This window comes from Oryctolagus cuniculus, chromosome 11, assembly GCF_964237555.1.
Source record: "Oryctolagus cuniculus chromosome 11, mOryCun1.1, whole genome shotgun sequence".
NCBI classification, from domain to species: domain Eukaryota; kingdom Metazoa; phylum Chordata; class Mammalia; order Lagomorpha; family Leporidae; genus Oryctolagus; species Oryctolagus cuniculus.
The window spans coordinates 20,747,865-20,765,891 of record NC_091442.1 but is presented as its reverse complement, the minus strand read 5'-3'; the positions used below and the strand labels follow the sequence as shown (position 1 = coordinate 20,765,891).

Here is an 18,027-nt window from a genome sequence, read left to right as displayed (position 1 = left end):
CAGCGTCCGCGGTACTGCTGGGAGGCGAGGCGGGGTGGGAGGCTGCTCCGGGCCCCCCTCTGGCTCCCCGAAGCCAGCGTTGGAGGAGTTTCTAGGTCTCAGCCCCGCCAGCCTCAGTTTTATCTCTTCCGCACCACCTTCAGGGCCTCAGCAAGGTCGGGTTCTGCCTGAGAGGTGAGCTCTCCCCGTTCACAGTATGCACTTGCTGTATGCACAGACAGAGCTGCTGACCACATGACAACTGGGCCACCTGAAGCCGTGGGGTAGCTGATAGAAACCGCTGAGGACCTACTCGTGTGGGTGGTGCCCAGGCACTCCCAGGGATCCCCGTGTGGAAACCACTGGCCCTGGGGCGCCCCCCGACTCAGGTTCTGTTCCAGGAAGTGCCTCCTAGTGGGGGCTGCTGCCCTGTGTTGGAGCTCCGTCACTGATTCCCGCTGAGCACCTGCCAGGGGCCAGGCTGTTAGGGCCAGGCTGTTAGGGCCCCTGGCATTCCTGGTGCAGGGGGGAGACGGACAATTCAACCCGTTAAGAACATGTAAGCGTGAGTCACGGCGAGCGTTACAAAGCCGGGCGACCTTCGACCCGGAGGAGGTCCCTCACCCCTGGGGCACCCAGTCATGGGCTCCCCATCAGCGAAGGTGTGTGAGCTGGGCCCAACAGTTATCAGCTGGAGGAGGTAACAGAGGAGCTGGGCTGTCTGCCTTATTTCCCAAACGGGCGAAGGCCGGCGGAGTGGGCAGCAAAGCCAGAACACAGTGGGCGTTAGCACAGTGCATTCACAAGACAGCAAAGACACCAGTGCAAGGGCCTGGGTGGGCCACGAGGGGGCGTGGTGAGGACGGACCCCTCTCAGTCCCCTGTGCTGTGTGAGGGTGGCTCCCTTGTGACCTCAGCTCGGAGTTCAAGGACTTTGCCCCCCCTCCCTGCCTTGCTGGGTGGCTCCGGGCCTCAGTTTCCTCACCTGCATGGTGCCAAGTTCACCTAAGCACTGAGCCTCTTCCATCTGGGCCCAAGCCCCACCTTTTGCCCTGTGATCAGCAGGTGAGGATGAGGCAGAGCGGGTGGTGGATTCCATCCGGCGTGTGCTGGTTAACTCCGGGGCCCTCGGGGGGTCTGGGAACCGACCCAGTGTCCTTCTGGCTTTTTCTCTGTGTCTGTCCCTTCCCTCTCCTCCTCTCATTTACTCCTCACCCACCCGATGAAAGGGACACACCCATTTTGCAGACAGACACACTGAGTCCTGGGGGGTGCTGTGGCTTGTCTGAGGATGCACAGATGTCAAAGGGCAAGGCTGGGTTGGAGCCCAGCTTGTGGGCCCCCAGAGCTCCAGTTCCTGTCCCTGTGCCCTGAGCCTGGTGCGTGGGCTGCTGCCTTGTTTGGGGCCAGTGCCTTGTCTTGGTGGGATTCTCTTGGGGGTTGTGATGCTTGAAAGAAGCATGGATCTGAGCATCCGGGCTCCTGGATCTGAGCCCAGCACCATTGGTGAGGAGAGGTGGGCCCCTGGGCGCATGGGGTCCCTGCGTGTCCCTGCCTGGGTGAGTGCCTGCGGGGGGGTCCAGTCTGGTGGGCTGGGAGGAGTCTGGGTGGTCCTTACACTGCCCGGACTGGGGGCCCAGCTGGCACCCTGTGTCTGTGTCTGTGGTCTTTGCTTCAGTGCCGTCCGTACCCCACCCGAGCGCCTCCAGGCTGTTTGGAGGCTCCAGGAACATCAGGAAGGTGAGATTGGGGCCGGATCCAGGAAAGAGACCTGGCTCAGCGCTCTCGCCTTCGGCCAGCAGTGCCGGGCTGTGGCCAGGGCTCTGCCCGCCCTTCCCCCGGGTCATTCTCTGCCCGGGTCGACCTTCCTCTCTGGATCTTTCTCTGCCTCTTTTCCTCTCTTTCTTCCTGTCTGTTGGCCTCCCCCACTCTGCCCTCCCTCGGGTGACATCCAAGACCACTGTGAGAGAGCAGACCCTCAGTAAGCACCTGCTGAATGGATGCATGCATGGCCACGCGTGGAGCGGGAAGGGCCCTGCAGCTCGCAGAGAGCAGCGGCTCCTCGTGGAAAACATGGCTGGCTCCTTGGAAAACTGCCCCACAGCTTTGCCTGCAGGGTCACAGGGAGAGGGGAGTCAGGCTGGCCCTTGGACACGGGCGAGTCTGGCTGAGCCACGTGTGGATCCTGGAGCCCTTCTCCTCCCCGGGGACCCCTGGACAGCCTTGGGAAGAGCGCTCCCTTCCCTGCTCCCGGCAAGTCCTTGGTGAGCATCTCTAGGACCAGGGGACAGAAGGGAGAATAGGAAGACAGAGACAGGAGCCCAGCGTGCAGGGTGCAGACCAGGGAGCCATCCTAAGCCGTCACTGTGCCCTGGTGCAGTCAGGGGAGACTTCCTGGGGGAGAGAGGCTCCTTCTGGGCCTGTAGCCAAAATCTGCCAAGGCTGGGAGGGGGGACTCCAGAGACCAGTACCGAGCCACGCCCGGCTGCCGGCTCTGGCAGGGGCCTCCTTTGGAGAGTGTATATGGGTGTTCAGAAAAGCTGGCTGCAGCCGGAGTTGCCAAGGCCGCATGCCCGGGGCAGAGGCGGCCCCGGAAGCTTTCTGAGCGGAGCAGAGGCGTGGTCAGGCTGGTGATGCGTGGTGTGGCTGTGGCGAGTGGGAAGGAGGTGCTCAAGCAGGACTGGGGGGAGGGGCTGCTTCTGAGCTGTGGGCTCCTGGGTGCCAGGGCGGCCGAGGCATGCAAGGATGCTGGAAGCACAGACATGGAAGGAGATGGGAACTGTGTGTGTGTGCGCGCGCGTGTGCCTGTGTGCGCGCACATGGCTGTGTGTTCTGGCCTCCTTTCTAGCCCTTGAACAGAGCAAGCTCTTCCCTCCAGCTGACCTGCCCCGCCCCCTGGCCCTCTCCCTGGGGTCGAAGCTTCATGGAGAAGACACCCGGGCACACCTGCGCGGGCTGGCCTTGCAGAGCAGGACACTGAGGCTTAGCGGGGCAGGGGTTGGGCCCCACACCCTGTCCAGAGCAAGGGAGCAGAGCCTGGGCTGCTTTTCCCCCAGGCCGGCACTATAAGGGTGTCTCCTGGGCTGGGGGTCTTGCCTGAATCCCCTCCGAATCCTGCTTGCTTCCCGGCGGGCCGGGCGGCGGGCGGCGGCTGGCAGGGGCAGGCTGCGAGCAGACGGCAGGGTGTCTGCTTTGCTTTGTGAGGTTTAAAAAAATCATTTCCGGCCTCGGAGGCAGCAGCAATTACGGCCGGCTCGCTGGGGAGCTGTTTGCCGCCTGTCATCAGCCCCGGGAAAGGGTCCCTAATGGAGGCCCCGCGGCTGGCCGGAGTGCCTGGTGGTGGAAATAGCACTCCCAACAAAGGTGTGCTAATGGCCTCCCTGCGGGGGAGGGGCAGGCTGGCCACTGCGGGGATGGGGAGGCCGCCCCGGCAGGGCCCCCAGGCCATCAGGCAGTGCCCCTGGACCCCGCAGTGAGGTGCCTGAGCCCCCCAACCCCGCGCTGCTGCCGTCCCGCTCAGTGCCTTTTGTGCACCAATGTCCTCCCTGGCACAGGGAACAAGGGTAAGTGCAAAGGCCCTGGGGGTGGGCAGAACCCCTTCAGCTCTCTGGTTCTAGGATAGTTCTTGAGTTTGGAAAGCTGGGGCCAGGTTAGTCTCACCTGCAGGGAGAAGGGGGAGGGGAGCCACGCAGGGGGAGGAATTGGAGTAGCAGCCTAATTCCCTCCATCCCAATCATGCGCCCTGGGGCCCAGACAGGCAAGTGTGATCCTGGTGGCTCCCCACAACCCCATTCTACAGATGAGGAAACTAAGGCTCAGAGGTCTGCCCGCCACAAAGGGCACTGGGATTTGAACCCAGGGCAGCCTGAATCTGGAGCCCTAGGTTTCCCAGACACCACTGGGCGGGGGCGGTTTGACACAAGCCAGGTCCTGGCAGGGGTGGGGCCACAGTCTCTCTCCAGAGGAGCAAGGCAGTGCCCACCCCACTCTCCTCTCCTGCAGCTCAGCCCTGCACAGTCTGCGCTGTGCTCTCTGCCTGGCCCTCCCTGGCTGCATCCTGAGGGCCTCCCCCACCCCTCAGTCCTCTTCCTCCTCCTCCTTCCTGGTTCTGTGGTTCCCCCACTCCCTTCCTCTCTGGCCCTGCTGGCACAGGGATAGGGCCCTGCCTGAGCTTGGGGTCAGACGCTCACACCCCTGCAGCCTCTGTGACCCCTCAGCAGCCCTGAGTTCCGGGCCCACCGGCTGGCCCTGCAGCGTGCAGGAGGGTGACGGGAGCTGACGTCTACGCAGACATCAGGGTGCTCGTGTTGCCTGGCCCCGGCCGCCCACAGCTTGCCACACCAGCCCCTGCCTGGCCCTGGCTCCCTGCACGCTCCACGCTTGTCTTTCTCTCTCCACTCCCCCCTGCTCCCATGGTCCAGCTGTGAGCGGAAGAGGAGGCGGGAATTCCACCGGGGAAACCGGCTCAACTCCCAGCATCGTGCCAGCGCCAGGATGCTTTGGCTCTCCTTAAGCCTGCCTATCTTTGCGATTCCACCGCTGTACCAGTGGCCTCCAGAGGCACCTGCACCGCCCGCCCCCGCTGCGGCCACACTGCCTGGTAGGGGGCCTCAGTCTCCTGCTCTCCCGGGAGCAGGCAGTGCCGCCTCCCGCCTCCCTGGTAGGGGTGGGGATTAGGCAGGGTATTTTACTGTATTAAGAAGTGCCGCGGTGAAAACTCAGACAACACTGACAGGCACTACAACGGGAGTGGGCGAGCCTCAAAAACAGCGTGCGAAGCGGAAGAGGCCTACAGATGACGCGGCTCCATTCACACCAGCTGGCCAGAGTGGCCGAGCTGCAGAGACACAGTGCAGGTTCCTGGCTGCGGGCGCTGGGGCTGGGGCAGTGCCAGGCGACTGCCTCCTGGGGACCAGGTCTCCTTTGGGATGATGAAAACAGGGACCAGGCCGGCACCACGGCTCACTTGGTTAATCCTCCACCTGCAGCGCTGGCACCCCGGGTTCTAGTCCCGGTTGGGGTGCCGGATTCTGTCCCGGTTGCCCCTCTTCCAGTCCAGCTCTCTGCTGTGGCCAGGGAGTGCAGTGGAGGATGGCCCAAGTGCTTGGGCCCTGCACCCGCATGGGAGACCAGGATAAGTACCTGGCTCCTGGCTTCAGATCGACACAGCACACCAGCGGCCATTTGGGGGGTGAACCAACGGAAGGAAGACCTTTCTGTCTCTCTCTCTCTCACTGTCTAACTCTGCCTGTCAAAAAAAAAAAAAAAAAAAAAAAGGAAAGAAAGAAAAGAAAGCAGGGACCAGACAAGGATGGTGGCCCCATAACATCATGAATGCACTGACACGTTCATTTTTGTTTTATTTTAACATGTGTTTATTTGAAAGGCAGAATGAGAGAGAGAGAGAGAGAGAGAGAGAGGGAGAGAATCTTCCAGCCACTGGTTCACTTTCCAAAATGGTCATAATGGCCAGAGAGGGGCCAGGCCAAAGCCAGGAGCTTCTTCCGGGTCTCCCGTGTGAGTGCAGGGGCCCCTACTTGGGCCATCCTCCGCTGCTTTCAGGCGCATTAGCAGGAAGCTGGATCGGAAGTGGAGCAGCCGGGACTCGAACCAGCAACCATATTGGATCTGACACTGCAGGCAGAGGCTTACCCTTTATACCACAGCACCGGCCCAGCATAGCAGTTAAGATGGCACTTGGAATGCCTGGGTTCAAGCCCTGGCTCCACTCCCAAGTCCAACTTCCTGCTAATGCACTCCCTGGGAGGTAGGCAATGGTTCAAGTGCTTGGGTCTCTGCCACCCACATGGGAGACCCATCTGGAGTTCCTGGCTCCCAGCTTTGACCTGGGCCAGCTTTGGCTGTTGTGGGCGTTTGGAGAGTGAATCAGTGGATAGGAAATTTCCCCCTCTCTCAAATTAAATAAATAAAAAATAAATACATATAATTCAGCAATGAGCGGCTCCCACCAGTGGGCACTGGGGGTCTACAGCATCCTGCACATGGAAGCAGACTTTGCACCTGCGTTAGTTCACATAATCGCCCAGATAAGTCTCTCACCGATGACCCAGGTGGGAAGTGCAGCTCAGAGAAGTGCAGTCACTCACAGAAAGCCACACAGCACGTCAGGAGAGAGCAGCAACTTGCATCCCCGCCCCCACCCTAAACCTTAGGCTTCCCCCTCCCCCAGGCTCTCCTTTGCCTCTAGGTCTCCTCCGGGCTTCAGCCTGCACACCAACACTTCCCGTGCCCAGGGGAGGAGCCTGGGCTGCGGGAGCGAGTGAGGCCTGGGATTGGCCAGGACAGGAGGCTCCTGACTGGGGTGTCCGCCCCCTCCAGCAGGGAGCCTAGCTCCCGCCAGGGGCGATGTTGCCTTGCCGGCTCCGATGTCATTCACAATTCATGAATCCTGTATTCAGTTCCGGCATACATTCGTGTTTGCTTTACTACAGAAGTAACATTTTTCCCCCATTTTTCTGGAGTGCTGTTGATGCCTCAGGAAACTGCTTGCCTGGTGTGGGCCGCGTGGAATGCAAGGGACTCATTCATTCGTCTCTTTGTGGCGCGTGCCCTTGGCTCTCCTTGTTCCTCAAGTAACTGTTGGTCCCCACACGTGAGCAAAGCCTGGGAACCTTAGGGTGAGTCAGCCAGGACCCGCCCCCAGAGCCGGACCGGAAGAGGCAGTGGGCAGCTGACAGGTACCTGGCAGGAAGGTCCCCGGGGTTTGGCTCAGCAGGAGCAAAGCCTGAGAGGTGGGATCGCACCAGCGCCGGCAGGAAGCCTGCATGCCAAGCCCCTTCCGGTCACCCTCCGAGACAAAGTCTCTGCTCAGTGCTGCTCTGCACCGCATGCCCACCCCTCCACCCCTCGCCAGGCTCCTTTGTCGACGAGAGAAAAAGGACTTTGCAGCCCGGTCCCCTGGGCTGGCCCCTTCCCCAGCTGGAATTCCGGATGCTGTTCGCTGTTCGGGTTGCATGGTGTTTATTTTTACAGCTGGCCTCCGTTTATGGCAAGTGATGCTGATTTTCTGTTTATGGCCTTCATAAAAATCTCCTTTTAAGCTGGATTTATTTAAGTAAAAAGGGAAAGCTGCTTTGAAAATACATATGAAGTAAATAATACTGCAGCTGGGCAGGGTCCCCTGGAGACGGGGTCGCTGGCCCCCGGAAGCTGCACGTAGGGAACCCGCGCTCCCGGGTGCCCTTCCCTGTTCCGGGTCCTGTGCAGACCCAGGCCGCCTTCGGGTCCAAGCGTGTCCCCTCCAGTTAGAAGGCTCCCTGGCTCTCCAGGAAGACACAGGCCTCCAGAACGTGCACCTCCCTCCAGGGATCCTAGATGCAGCTTGTCCTGCACAACTCTAGGGGGCACTCGGATTCATGGCCATGTGAATAGCGCACACCCTGAGCAACTGGACATGGCGGTCCAGGCCTAGTCCCAGATGTGGTTGGTGTGTATGTCTGACCCTCCCTGGGAGATGCATCGTGTGGGGCCTGGCACGGGGCCCAGGCAGTGGTTCCGTCAGGACGGATGGCTTCCGTTTCTTCTTGCAGGGAGGACTTGACCCCTCGGTACCCATGCAGGCACTCACCCCACCACCAGGGCTCGCTGGGGTTCCTCAAGCTTTTTAACAAAATGCCTTCCTCTCTTGCTTGTCCACTTGCGCTTGCCTGTTCCAAAACGAAGCACCCTCGCTCGCTCTTGCTGCAGGCAGCCTGGCGGGACCGAGAGCTGCCTAGGAGGAGCCGGAGAGAACGCCCAGCACCTGCTTCGGGCGCGTCCCCAGGGAGGAAAGGCCTCTGCTGCCAGCCTTCCTGGGTCCTGGGGGCCCCTGGTCCGGGTCTCTGGGGTTGTGTCTGACTTCAGGAGCCAGGGAGATTTGCAGGCGACTGAGCTGCGGCCCATGAAATGCGGGAGCAACCCCTTCTTGGGCCTGCTATTCGGCCTGGCCTCCCAGCCCGGAGTGAAAGGAATGAAAGCCCCCCCAACCCCCCCCCCCGAAACTGGGCCAAGAGCAGTCTCCCGGAAGCGCCCCCCAGAGAAGCTAAGGCTTCTTAGCGCTGACATGGGAGGGGCTTAGGAAACCTTTGCAGCAGGCTCTGGGGTTGAAATGCGTGGCTGCAGGCACTGTGCGTGCTCCCTCTCCGAGCCTTGGTGCTCCCTCTGTGAAATGGGGCTCATCACAGCCCCTCCTCACCAAGCTCGGAGAGGGTGAAGCGAGGCTTGGTCTCCACGTCTTCATCTTCCTTCTATTCTGGACCCGGGCACTGCAGCTGCTGGCACAGGCTCAGGGGGCTGTGGCCACCCCTTGCTCTGTCTGTGTCATCAGCGGAAGAGTTTGGACTCTGGGGTCCCGAGGCTGAGTCCCAGCTCTTGCCCCAGCTTGCTGTGCAGCCCACAGCGCCTGTAGTAAGAGGCCGCGACTTCAGCCCCGCAGGGTCTGGGCATGCGCGTGGACTCACTGGTGCACTGGGGCCTCCAATGCAAAGGACGGAGCCCGGATAGCAGCCACGGCCCCTCCTGACACCATCAGCCTCTGTGTGCTGTCCCAGCTCACTGCATTTTGCAAGGGGAGCCCTCAATCTGCCTGGCTGCCAGGCTGGGGCTCTGGCTGGGCCCAGGTGGGCCAGGTGGGCTTGGGCAGCTGCTGGTCATGAGGGCCAGCAGCAGGGGCCTGATCCAGGAGCTGCCTGCTCGCCTGTGCCCGTTCGTGCCCGTTCACCTGGCAGGGAAGGTCCCCAGATCACCTCCTGCCTTTCCCAGGAGATAACCTGGTGACTCAGGCTGGGGCCACAGAGCGGTTCCCTGCAGCTGATGGGCGGATCCCGGCCGGGATTAATTAATACATCGCTCCCCAGTTAAAAGCAGAAGGAAAGAAGGTGTTGCATTCAATCAAGCCCCTTTCTCCTCCCCTCCCTGGGGAATCCTAATTTGTGGACTTGAGTTTAATTGTCTTCTGCATAAGCCCAGCCCGGCTCAAGCCCTGGGGCTGGAGAGGAGACAGCCTCCTTCTCCAAAGTCGCTAATTACTCTGCGCTCCCTGGGGACCAGCTGTGCCGGCTACCTGAGCAGGCAGGGAGAGTTCAAGGGCAGAGGAAGTCAGAGCCTAGGGGCGGGTTCTGTGGCCCATGCTCAGCGGTGATGCTGACGTGGGGATGGGGGCTGGAGCGAGGGATGCCCGGGGATGGTCCAAAAGTGAGGGGCTTCTGCTGTAGACGCCTCTGAAATTGGGGTTCAGTTTAACCATTATCTACTCTGTGGTCTCGGGCAAGTCACTTAGCCTCTTTGGGGTTCAGCCTCCCATCTGAAGAGCGGGGACAGTGTTGGTCACACCTCCCTCCCAGCGTTGCGGCAGGAGCACCAGGAAATGGGGGTTAAGGGCTGGACACTGGCCAGCACCAAGCAGACTGCCCGTGTTTCTCATCCTCATCACCGCCACCACCGTGCGAATACGCACGGCCGGCCTTCCAGTTCCGGGTGTTGAAGTGGCCTCGGGGGCCTAGAGTTAGAGGGAGTCAGAGCTGCCCGCTGGCCGTGGAGGTGAGAGACCCTGCGGCAAGAGGGATGCAGGAGAGCGATGCCCCATGGCTGACCTTGGCCTGATAACTCAGACCAAGTCCTGGTGGGGTCCACTGCCCTGGGGCTGCTGCTCAGACCTGGGTTCAGATCCAGCTCTGGGGGACTTTTTCTGAACTTCACCTTCTTCACCTGTCAGATGGGAGGGGCTCTGAGAGTATCAAGACCCTGTCCGTGTGGCTGGGCATGCAGCAGGGGCGCAATAAACAGAGTGGACAAGTTCTCTGATGTCTCCTTCCCGCCTGTGCTCACGCCGTTCCTGCTGCCAGGTGTACTTTCCTCCTGGCCAGCGGCTGCACCCACAGCCAACTCCCCCGCCTCCCACGGGGCCTGATTCTCTCCCTGTGTCCCCCCCAAAGCCCAGCTTTGAACAAAGCCCTTCCCTGCGCCCTAGAGCTGAAGTGAGGGCAACGCCTCCTGCTGGAAGCCTTCCTTGATTGTCTGGGCCTGTCCAGGCCTTTGCACTCTCATGTGTCGCATGACTGCCTTGCTGGCTGACCCTGGGTGCCCACTTGGGACTGTTCCTCCTAGAGGAAGCTCTGCAAACAAAAGGGATCTGAATCTCCCGGGAAGAGCACAGACTTGGGAGTCAGGTCTGGGTTCAAATCCAGAGCCGAGCCGCAGCTGCCTCTTCTGAGCCATTGGGACCCGAGGTTGCCACCGTTTACCGCCTGACAGGACGCCTGGCGGGGTGGCCCTGTGCACTGGGGGTGTGGCTGGTCCAAATGGAGGCGTGCTGTGAATGCGTACAAGACACTCCGGATTCCAAGACTCAACACAAAAAAGAATGTAAAATGTCTTGTTAGAATTCTTGTTACATGTTGAAATGATAATTTTTTGATATCATGGGTTAAAGAAAATACATTATTAAGATTAATTTCACCAGGTTTTTTCTTACTCTGTCTCACGTGACTGCCAGAGAACGGAATATTCCCGAGGAGCCTGGCACGCAGCATGGCTCCCGTTCTGTTTCCGCTGGGCAGCGCCGCCAGTGGTCGCATCAGCCTCCAGGCTCCGGTCTGCCTGGGTTGGCGGGGCCTGGGGCCGGGCCCACTGACCCAGCACTGCCCGCTCCGAGTCTTGCTTCCTGCAGGAGTGAGGGGAGCTTGTGGCCCCACGTCAGGGTGGGGTCTGTGCCCAGGGAGCCTGCGCCCCTCCCCAGTTCACCCTGGCAGAGCCTCCGCCCAGCACAGCCCACTCTGCCCTTCCTGCCACCAAGGGACCCAAACAAACTTCCCCATGCCCCTGCAGCCAGGCGTGGGCCCCAGCTGACCCATGTGTCTGTGTGTGTGGGGGTGCAATGTTGAGTCCACAGTCTGCACCCTGCCTGGCTCTGCCGACCTGGGCTGAGCAGGGCCCCGCCCGCCCACTGTGGTGGGGGAATGGTGAGCGCCCTGGTTTCCGTGGCTCAGGCAATGGCACTTGGAGGAGGTCACGGTCCTGTGCTCCTCACCGCCTCTTGCCAGCGGGGTTGCACTGCTTTGTCACTCGGATCCAGTGAGGGGCCTCACCGCTCTCCTCCATGCCCACTTTGCAAAGGCACTGGGCAGAGGGACAGGCATCAAGGCAGAACCCGGTGTCCCGGGCAAAGGGCTCACTCTGATTGCCTCCTGGCCGCCCCTGGGGACCCAGCTTCTCCAGGGCCCCGCCGGGCTCTGCTCAAGTTGTCAAGCTGGCATCAGAGAAGGCTCTAAGGGCTGGGCCTGTCCCAGGACACACGGGGTGAGGCCCCCTTGGCACCTGCGCCTCTGCACCACTGCCCACCCATCTGTTCATTCATGCACCCATTCATTCATTCATTCACAAAGTTCTTACTGCACATCTGCCCTCGGCCAGGCCAGTTCTGGTGGCTGGGGATCAATCAATGGACAAGACAGGCAGCGTCCCTCGGGTTCCGGAAGGGCGGACCGACAATAAACACACAATAAGTATATTCGATATGCCGCTACCTACAAGTGGCTATTTTCATTGATGTTTAAATGAGTTAAAATGAAATAGAATTAAAAGCTCAGGTCCTCAGTCCCATTGCAAGTGCTCAGCAGACACAGGTGGCTGCTGCCTCAGCTCAGATGTCCACCCTTGTGCTCATCCCAGAGCGTTCTGTGGCCGCGCTGACCATGTTGGAAGGTGAGGGTGGCAGCGCAAGCCCCACTGAAGAGGCGAAGTCTGAGCAGAGTCCTGGAGCAGGGGCAGGAGGGAGCCATGTGGGAACCTAGGGGGAGAGTGTGCCAGGTGGAGGGAGCAGTGAGTGCCACGGTCCTGAGGTCAGGTCTCCACTGGGATGCTCTAGGACCAGCAAGGAGGTGGGACTAGGGAGCCGAGTCCCAGCTGACCCCAGAGCCAAGCAGCCCGACAAGGAGGGCCTCGCCTGCCTCCTGCACCTGGGCTTTTCTCTGGGCAAAAGGACAGCACAGGAAGTTTTGGGTAGAGAAGGGACAGGACAGGCTTGTTTGGCCCACATGCACCTGGCTGCCGTATTGAGACTAGATGGTGGAGGAGGCAGTGTGGAGGATGACAGTGAGGTGGTCCCCGCACTGTTCCAGGTGACAGGCGATGGCGGCTGGGCCCCATGGGGAGAAAGGACTGGGTTCCAGAATCCTTGGCAGGTGGCACACTCAGGGTCTGCTGGGCGGGGTGCTGGAGAGGGAGAGAGGAGTGGGGGAGCCAAGGATGCCCAGGTGTGGGGTGGGGTGGGGTGGGGTGCGGTCCCTGCCCTCCAGGAGCTGGGATTTGCCTCCTGCCCAGTGGGGGCAGGATAGGCCCAGGCCCTGGCTGGCTGTGTGAAGGCCCCCCATGCACACCCACACACACATAAACACATGCACCCACACACATATACACATGCACACACACATATACACACGCACACACATACACATGCACACACACATGCACACATACACATGCACACACATACACACATGCACACACATACACACATGCACACACATATACACATGCACACACACACACGCACACACATATACACACGCACACACATATACACATGCACACACACATAATCACACGCACACACATATACACACGCACACACACATATACACATGCACGCACACATATACACATGCATACACATGCACACACACATGCACACATACACATGCACACACATACACACATGCACACACATACACACATGCACACACATACACATGCACACACATACACACATGCACACACACATATACACATGCACGCACACATATACACATGCATACACATGCACACACACATGCACACACATATACACATGCACACACATACACACATGCACACACATACACATGCACACACATACACACATGCACACACATATACACACATACACATGCACACACATATACACATGCACACACATATACACATGCACACACACACACGCACACACATATACACATGCACACACACATAATCACATGCACACATATACACATGCACACACACATAATCACATGCACACACACATATACACACGCACACACATATACACATGCACGCACACATACACACGCACACACACATATACACATGCACACATACACATGCACACACACATATACACATGCACACACATACACACATGCACACATATACACATGCACACATACACACGCACACACACATATACACACGCACACACATATATACATGCACACACACATACACGCACACACATATACACATGCACACATATACACACATATACACATGCACACACATATACACACATATGCACACACATATATACACGCACACACATATGCACACACATATACACACGCACACACACAGGCAGGCAGGCTCAGCTCCAGCAGCTCAGACTTGCTCTTACCAAGCAAGCTCTGGGGGCCTGAGAGGCCCTGGCCCTTCCAAACAGCCCAGGACATGGGGAGCCCTCGGGAGACGCTGTGGGAACCTCTGACCTCGGGGCTCAGGGGTGCTTCATTCTCCGGAGCCCAGGTACCTGCTGCTCAGATGAGGCTGCACACGGAACCCCTGAGCAGAGCAGGAAGGGCAGAGCCCCCAGGGGTGCTCCCCACTCCCAGCGCCCAGCACCCAGAGCCCTCAGGCTCTCAGGGGAAGGAGACGAGGCAGGGACCCCCTCCCCCCAGCCCAGGACTGCCTCGTCCTCCTCTCCTGAGCTGAGCTGAGCAGGGAGAGAAGGGGCAGGAAGGACCCCCGGGCCTGGGGTCAGCATATTGCTGCTCTGGGCAGGGCCACCAGGTTGCGAAGGGAGGAGTGGGGAGGTGGGGCTGAGAGCAGTCCCTGGGTGAGCCAAGCCTGCCTGCTGTCCCCCCCCCCCCCGCCCGCCGCTGTTTCCGGGGGAGATAGTCTCCCTCTGCTGGAAGGGTGGGGACAGAGACAGAGCAAGGTAGGGCGGGGCCGGGCCCATAGTGTGTATTGGGGGGGGGGACTTGTTTTCTTGGTCACCTGGCGGCATGGTGGGGACAAGCGGGTGAGGCAGGGCTCCTTTGGGGATGCTGGAGACACCTGCCCTGGGAGTTGGGGAAAACCTGGTGCCCTGAGTGGACAGGGAACTCTCCACTCCACCCCACTCACCTGGAGCGCCCATCCACGCAGGAGCTCTGTGCTCCTGTCCCAGAACTGCCACAGGTGGTGGACGGGCGGGCGGTGGGGGCCTACTCACAGGTCAGACCGGAAATTGATGGGGCAGGAGGCCCTGCAGCCCCACCTGGCGCCTGAGTCCTCCACTGGGTGTGTCGGGAGGGCTCTGGGCCAAGATGCCTCCAGCTGCTGTGTCCTGGGGCTGAGAATAACCTAGAGGTGGGGGTGGGGCGCTGAGGGGGCAGTGACTGGAAGAATCCAGACGAATTGATGAAACTGGCAGCCCCCTCCCTGGCCACCTGGCTTCCATGCCAATCCAGCCGCCTCCGCTCCAGCATCCCCTGCAGAGGCCCGGCTGTTGGTGTGGCACTGGGGCCCGGGATCTCCTGCCAGCTGCCTCTCTGCCACAGGCCCTCTCCTGGCTTCTCACCAGCTCCCCAGGTGCCCGCCTGGAGCCAGGCCACCCCACCCATCCTGCCCCTCCCTCCAGCCCACTGCTCGCAGCGCCCCCTCCCCCTGCCCCCCTGGCCAGAGCTCTGCACGGGGATCCTTCTGTTCCCGGGCCCTGGCCACGACTCCTCTGTCCTTCCCACAGCCCTGTTCACAGAGACGCCCCATGACATGACTGCGCGGACGGGTGAGGACGTGGAGCTGGCCTGCTCGTTCCGCGGCAGCGGCTCCCCCTCCTACTCGCTGGAGATCCAGTGGTGGTACGTGCGGAGCCATCGGGACTGGACCGACAAGCAGGCCTGGGCCTCCAACCAGGTACGCCCCTGGGAGATGCCGAGGGGCTGGGGGAGTGCTGGCCCGGGGTGTCTCTGCCCCTCCATCTGTCCTCTGCGGCCCCTGCGGCCCCCATTCCCTCTTCCTCCTGGGGTGAGGGGTTCAGGTGATGATGGGGAATAAGGCACCACCCTGAGTGGAGGCTGAGCTCCTGCAGCACTGCAGGAATGGCCTTCCCCTTGGGGATACGGGTGGGGAAACTGAGGCCGGAGGGGCAGAAGCGGGCTCTAGGCTACGCGGCAGCATGGGTCTCGGGACTCACTTTCCCCAACCCGTAAGCTGCACAGACAGTGGTTTCATATAGGGCCCTGAAGATAAGGGCAACGTGGTTGCTCAGTTCATTCCCAAGTTCACTCACAAATAGGCCCCCAGCACCCCAGCCGCTGCACCGGTGCTCAGCTCTCCACGTGCACCTGCTCACGTGGACACACCTGCTACCACGGATGCTGCGTGTGCCCTGCCTGCCCGCCACGCCCCTGCCCACAACTCCGCCGCCTGAGGGTTTCTCCACACAGCAGTGTCTGCTGGCCAGCAGGGCAGGTGGGAGGAACCGGGGAGCAGCCCCCAACCCCACACAGACAAGGTCCGAGGATAAACACCCCAGCTCCCGGTCCCTCTGCTGGCAAAATGGAAGAGTGCTCCGCTCTCTCTCCCAGCAGCGCCCAGCGCAGAGTGGGACTGAGCTGCACCTGCCTGCAGGGCTAACTGCTGGGAAGCAAAGACCTCCCAGGACTCGCATTTCCCCGCTCCTGTTTCCTGGAATCACCTCCCAGATAACCCATTTGCTCCTGAATCGTTGCCTCAAAGTCGGGTTTTGGGGACTCCATCTAAGACGCGGGCGTTTGTACACACGGGACACGCCTGTGCCCTGGCAATCTATGAACACGGGGAGTTGCATACCTCCATATGCACGCAGCAGCCGGCCCCCCCCATTCCCCTGCCTCCTGTGCACAAGGACACAGCAGCCTGTCTGGCTCTTGGGGGTAGCCAGCCAGCCACGCACAGCCTCAGAGACTTCCAACGGCTGGAGAAAGAGTTGCAGGTGTTTGTGATTGGACGACACCAACGTCCGCTTGCAAGGGCGTGGTACGTGGGCAGGGTTCCCACGGCATCTGCCCCAAACACACGTTCACATGTGCTTATGTGAACACCGGATAGCACGAACATTCACAGACAGACACTCCTAGAACACACCCAGCAGGCTCTTACATTTTCTCCTGTTCATGTAAGGTCCCCTTAGGCAGCTCAAGGCGTAGCAGGAGCAGGTGGTTTTCCAGGGATCTCTTTTAGTCTTGTGCTCTGACCCTGTCCCCACCCCCACCATCCTCTGAGTGGACACAGAGAGCTGAGGGGCCCAAGCCCAGACCCCCCCTTCCCGCCTCACCCATCACATCTGTAGTTGGAGTCTCAGCTCCTGCCAGGCCCCCCACCCCACCCCCACCCTGCTAACACTTTGTCTCTCTCTGCTCTCTCTGCCCCTCCCGCTCCCACCAGCTAAAGGCATCTCAGCAGGAAGACGCAGCACAGGACGCCACCAAGATAAGTGTGAGTTTTGATAATGACTGCTTGCCTGAGCTCTAATGGAGGATGCAGCTGTCACTTAAAAAAATTGGTTTTGGTCCAGGTCAGCAGGCAACTTGGGCCAGAAGACGGAGGAGGAGAAAAGGGGGAGGGGCAAATGGTCTGGCTCTGTGTTTTAAAAGCCAGAGATTTTTCAAGTTCATTGAATGACAGGCGCAAAGAATGACAGAGGGAGGGAAGACGCGTTTCCTGCTGCCGGCCGAGACTGTGTGCGCCCCAGCGTGTCCTGCCTCTCGTGCGGCATTTTTTATTTGGGGAAGGAACAAAATCAGTGGGGCTGAGCCGGCTTTTTCCGGCTCATCATGGCTGACTGCTCCGGCGTCTCAGGGTCGCTCTGGTGACCTGGCTGCAGGGTGGGGCCTTCAGGACTACCTGGACCTTTGGGTGCGTGACTCCTGGAAGGCCGAGCAGTCACCCATTCTCCAGGTGGGGCACGAGGGGATTGGGGGTTCGAAGCCTTGCCAGAGGTCACCCCAAGGGTGAAGGGTGTTGCTGAGGTCTTGGTCTCTGGCCTACTGCTGGGGCCCAGCAGTGCTCGGGGGTGATGGTTTTGGGGGGGTTGAACACCCAAAGCCGGGCCTATGAGAGGCAGGCAGGACTGAGAAAGGAGGCAATGGTGGAGGGAAGACGGAGGAGAGGGGGCCGACCTGGGGATAGTCATGGCCCGGGGAGCAGGCTGGACTTGTGCGTGGGGCTGATGTCGGGAGCTGCAGCAACTCCCTGGGAAAACGCGGGTGCCCTTGGGGGCACAGATGTGCACGTGTTAGAGGATGGGGCGGGGGGGGTGACCTCTCCAAATTTGCTTTTCTCTGCTTGGTTCTTGCACAGATTTTTCAAGGCTTTGTGGGTGAACTCATGATGCCATGGCCAGTTAGACATAGAGAAACCAAACGAGAGGTCATGGTGTAGAGAGTGGGCACAGGGGGACGTGGGGGCAAAGGGCCAAGGTATGGCTGCTCTGGCCACGCCAGCAAGAGGAGGGTAAGCACCTGCCTTCAGAGCGCCCTGGGCGCTACCTGGCCTGGATCAGGTGGGGTCTGGAAACTCAAGCCATTTCCAGCTCCAGCTCCCGCCAGTCCACTCCACACCGCTATGCTTTGCCGAGCGCAGGCCACGTCTGGGGCCCCACCTGTAAGAATCCACACCTCCCCCTTCCTCCCGACTGTCTCCTGTGATTTTGATGGGGGTTAAGGAGCAGCTCAGGAAAGGAGGGGACAATCTAATTGACTTGGAGGATTTGAAGTTGAGGCTTCTGGGCCCCACTGGAGGGGAAACGCGCCCATGCTAATTAGTTAAAGAAACCAATGGGCTAGGCATGATTGCGTCGGGACTCCCCCACGCGGTACATTCCCTCTCCAGCCAGCAGGGGCGCTGCGGGGCGGGGTAGGAAATGCACAGTCCAAGGCCCAGCTGCTCCTGCAGACAGCAGGACACAAAGGACTGCTCTTAAAGACACAGACGCAGAATCGGCCAACATCTGTGAGCAGAGGCACACCTGGGTCCGGCAGTCTGAGAGAGGGCCCA

General features: G+C 60.2%; 1 protein-coding gene across 1 annotated transcript in view; it reads left to right on the top strand.

Annotated features, from left to right (window-relative positions):
- Nucleotides 1-18,027, top strand: part of VSTM2L (V-set and transmembrane domain containing 2 like) — a 29,344-nt gene that overhangs the window by 5,675 nt on the left and 5,642 nt on the right. The window contains exons 2-3 of the mRNA XM_002710772.5: nt 14,735-14,904; nt 16,417-16,467. Coding sequence (XP_002710818.1) covers nt 14,735-14,904; nt 16,417-16,467 — 221 coding nt within the window. The remainder of the gene's footprint in view (nt 1-14,734; nt 14,905-16,416; nt 16,468-18,027) is intronic.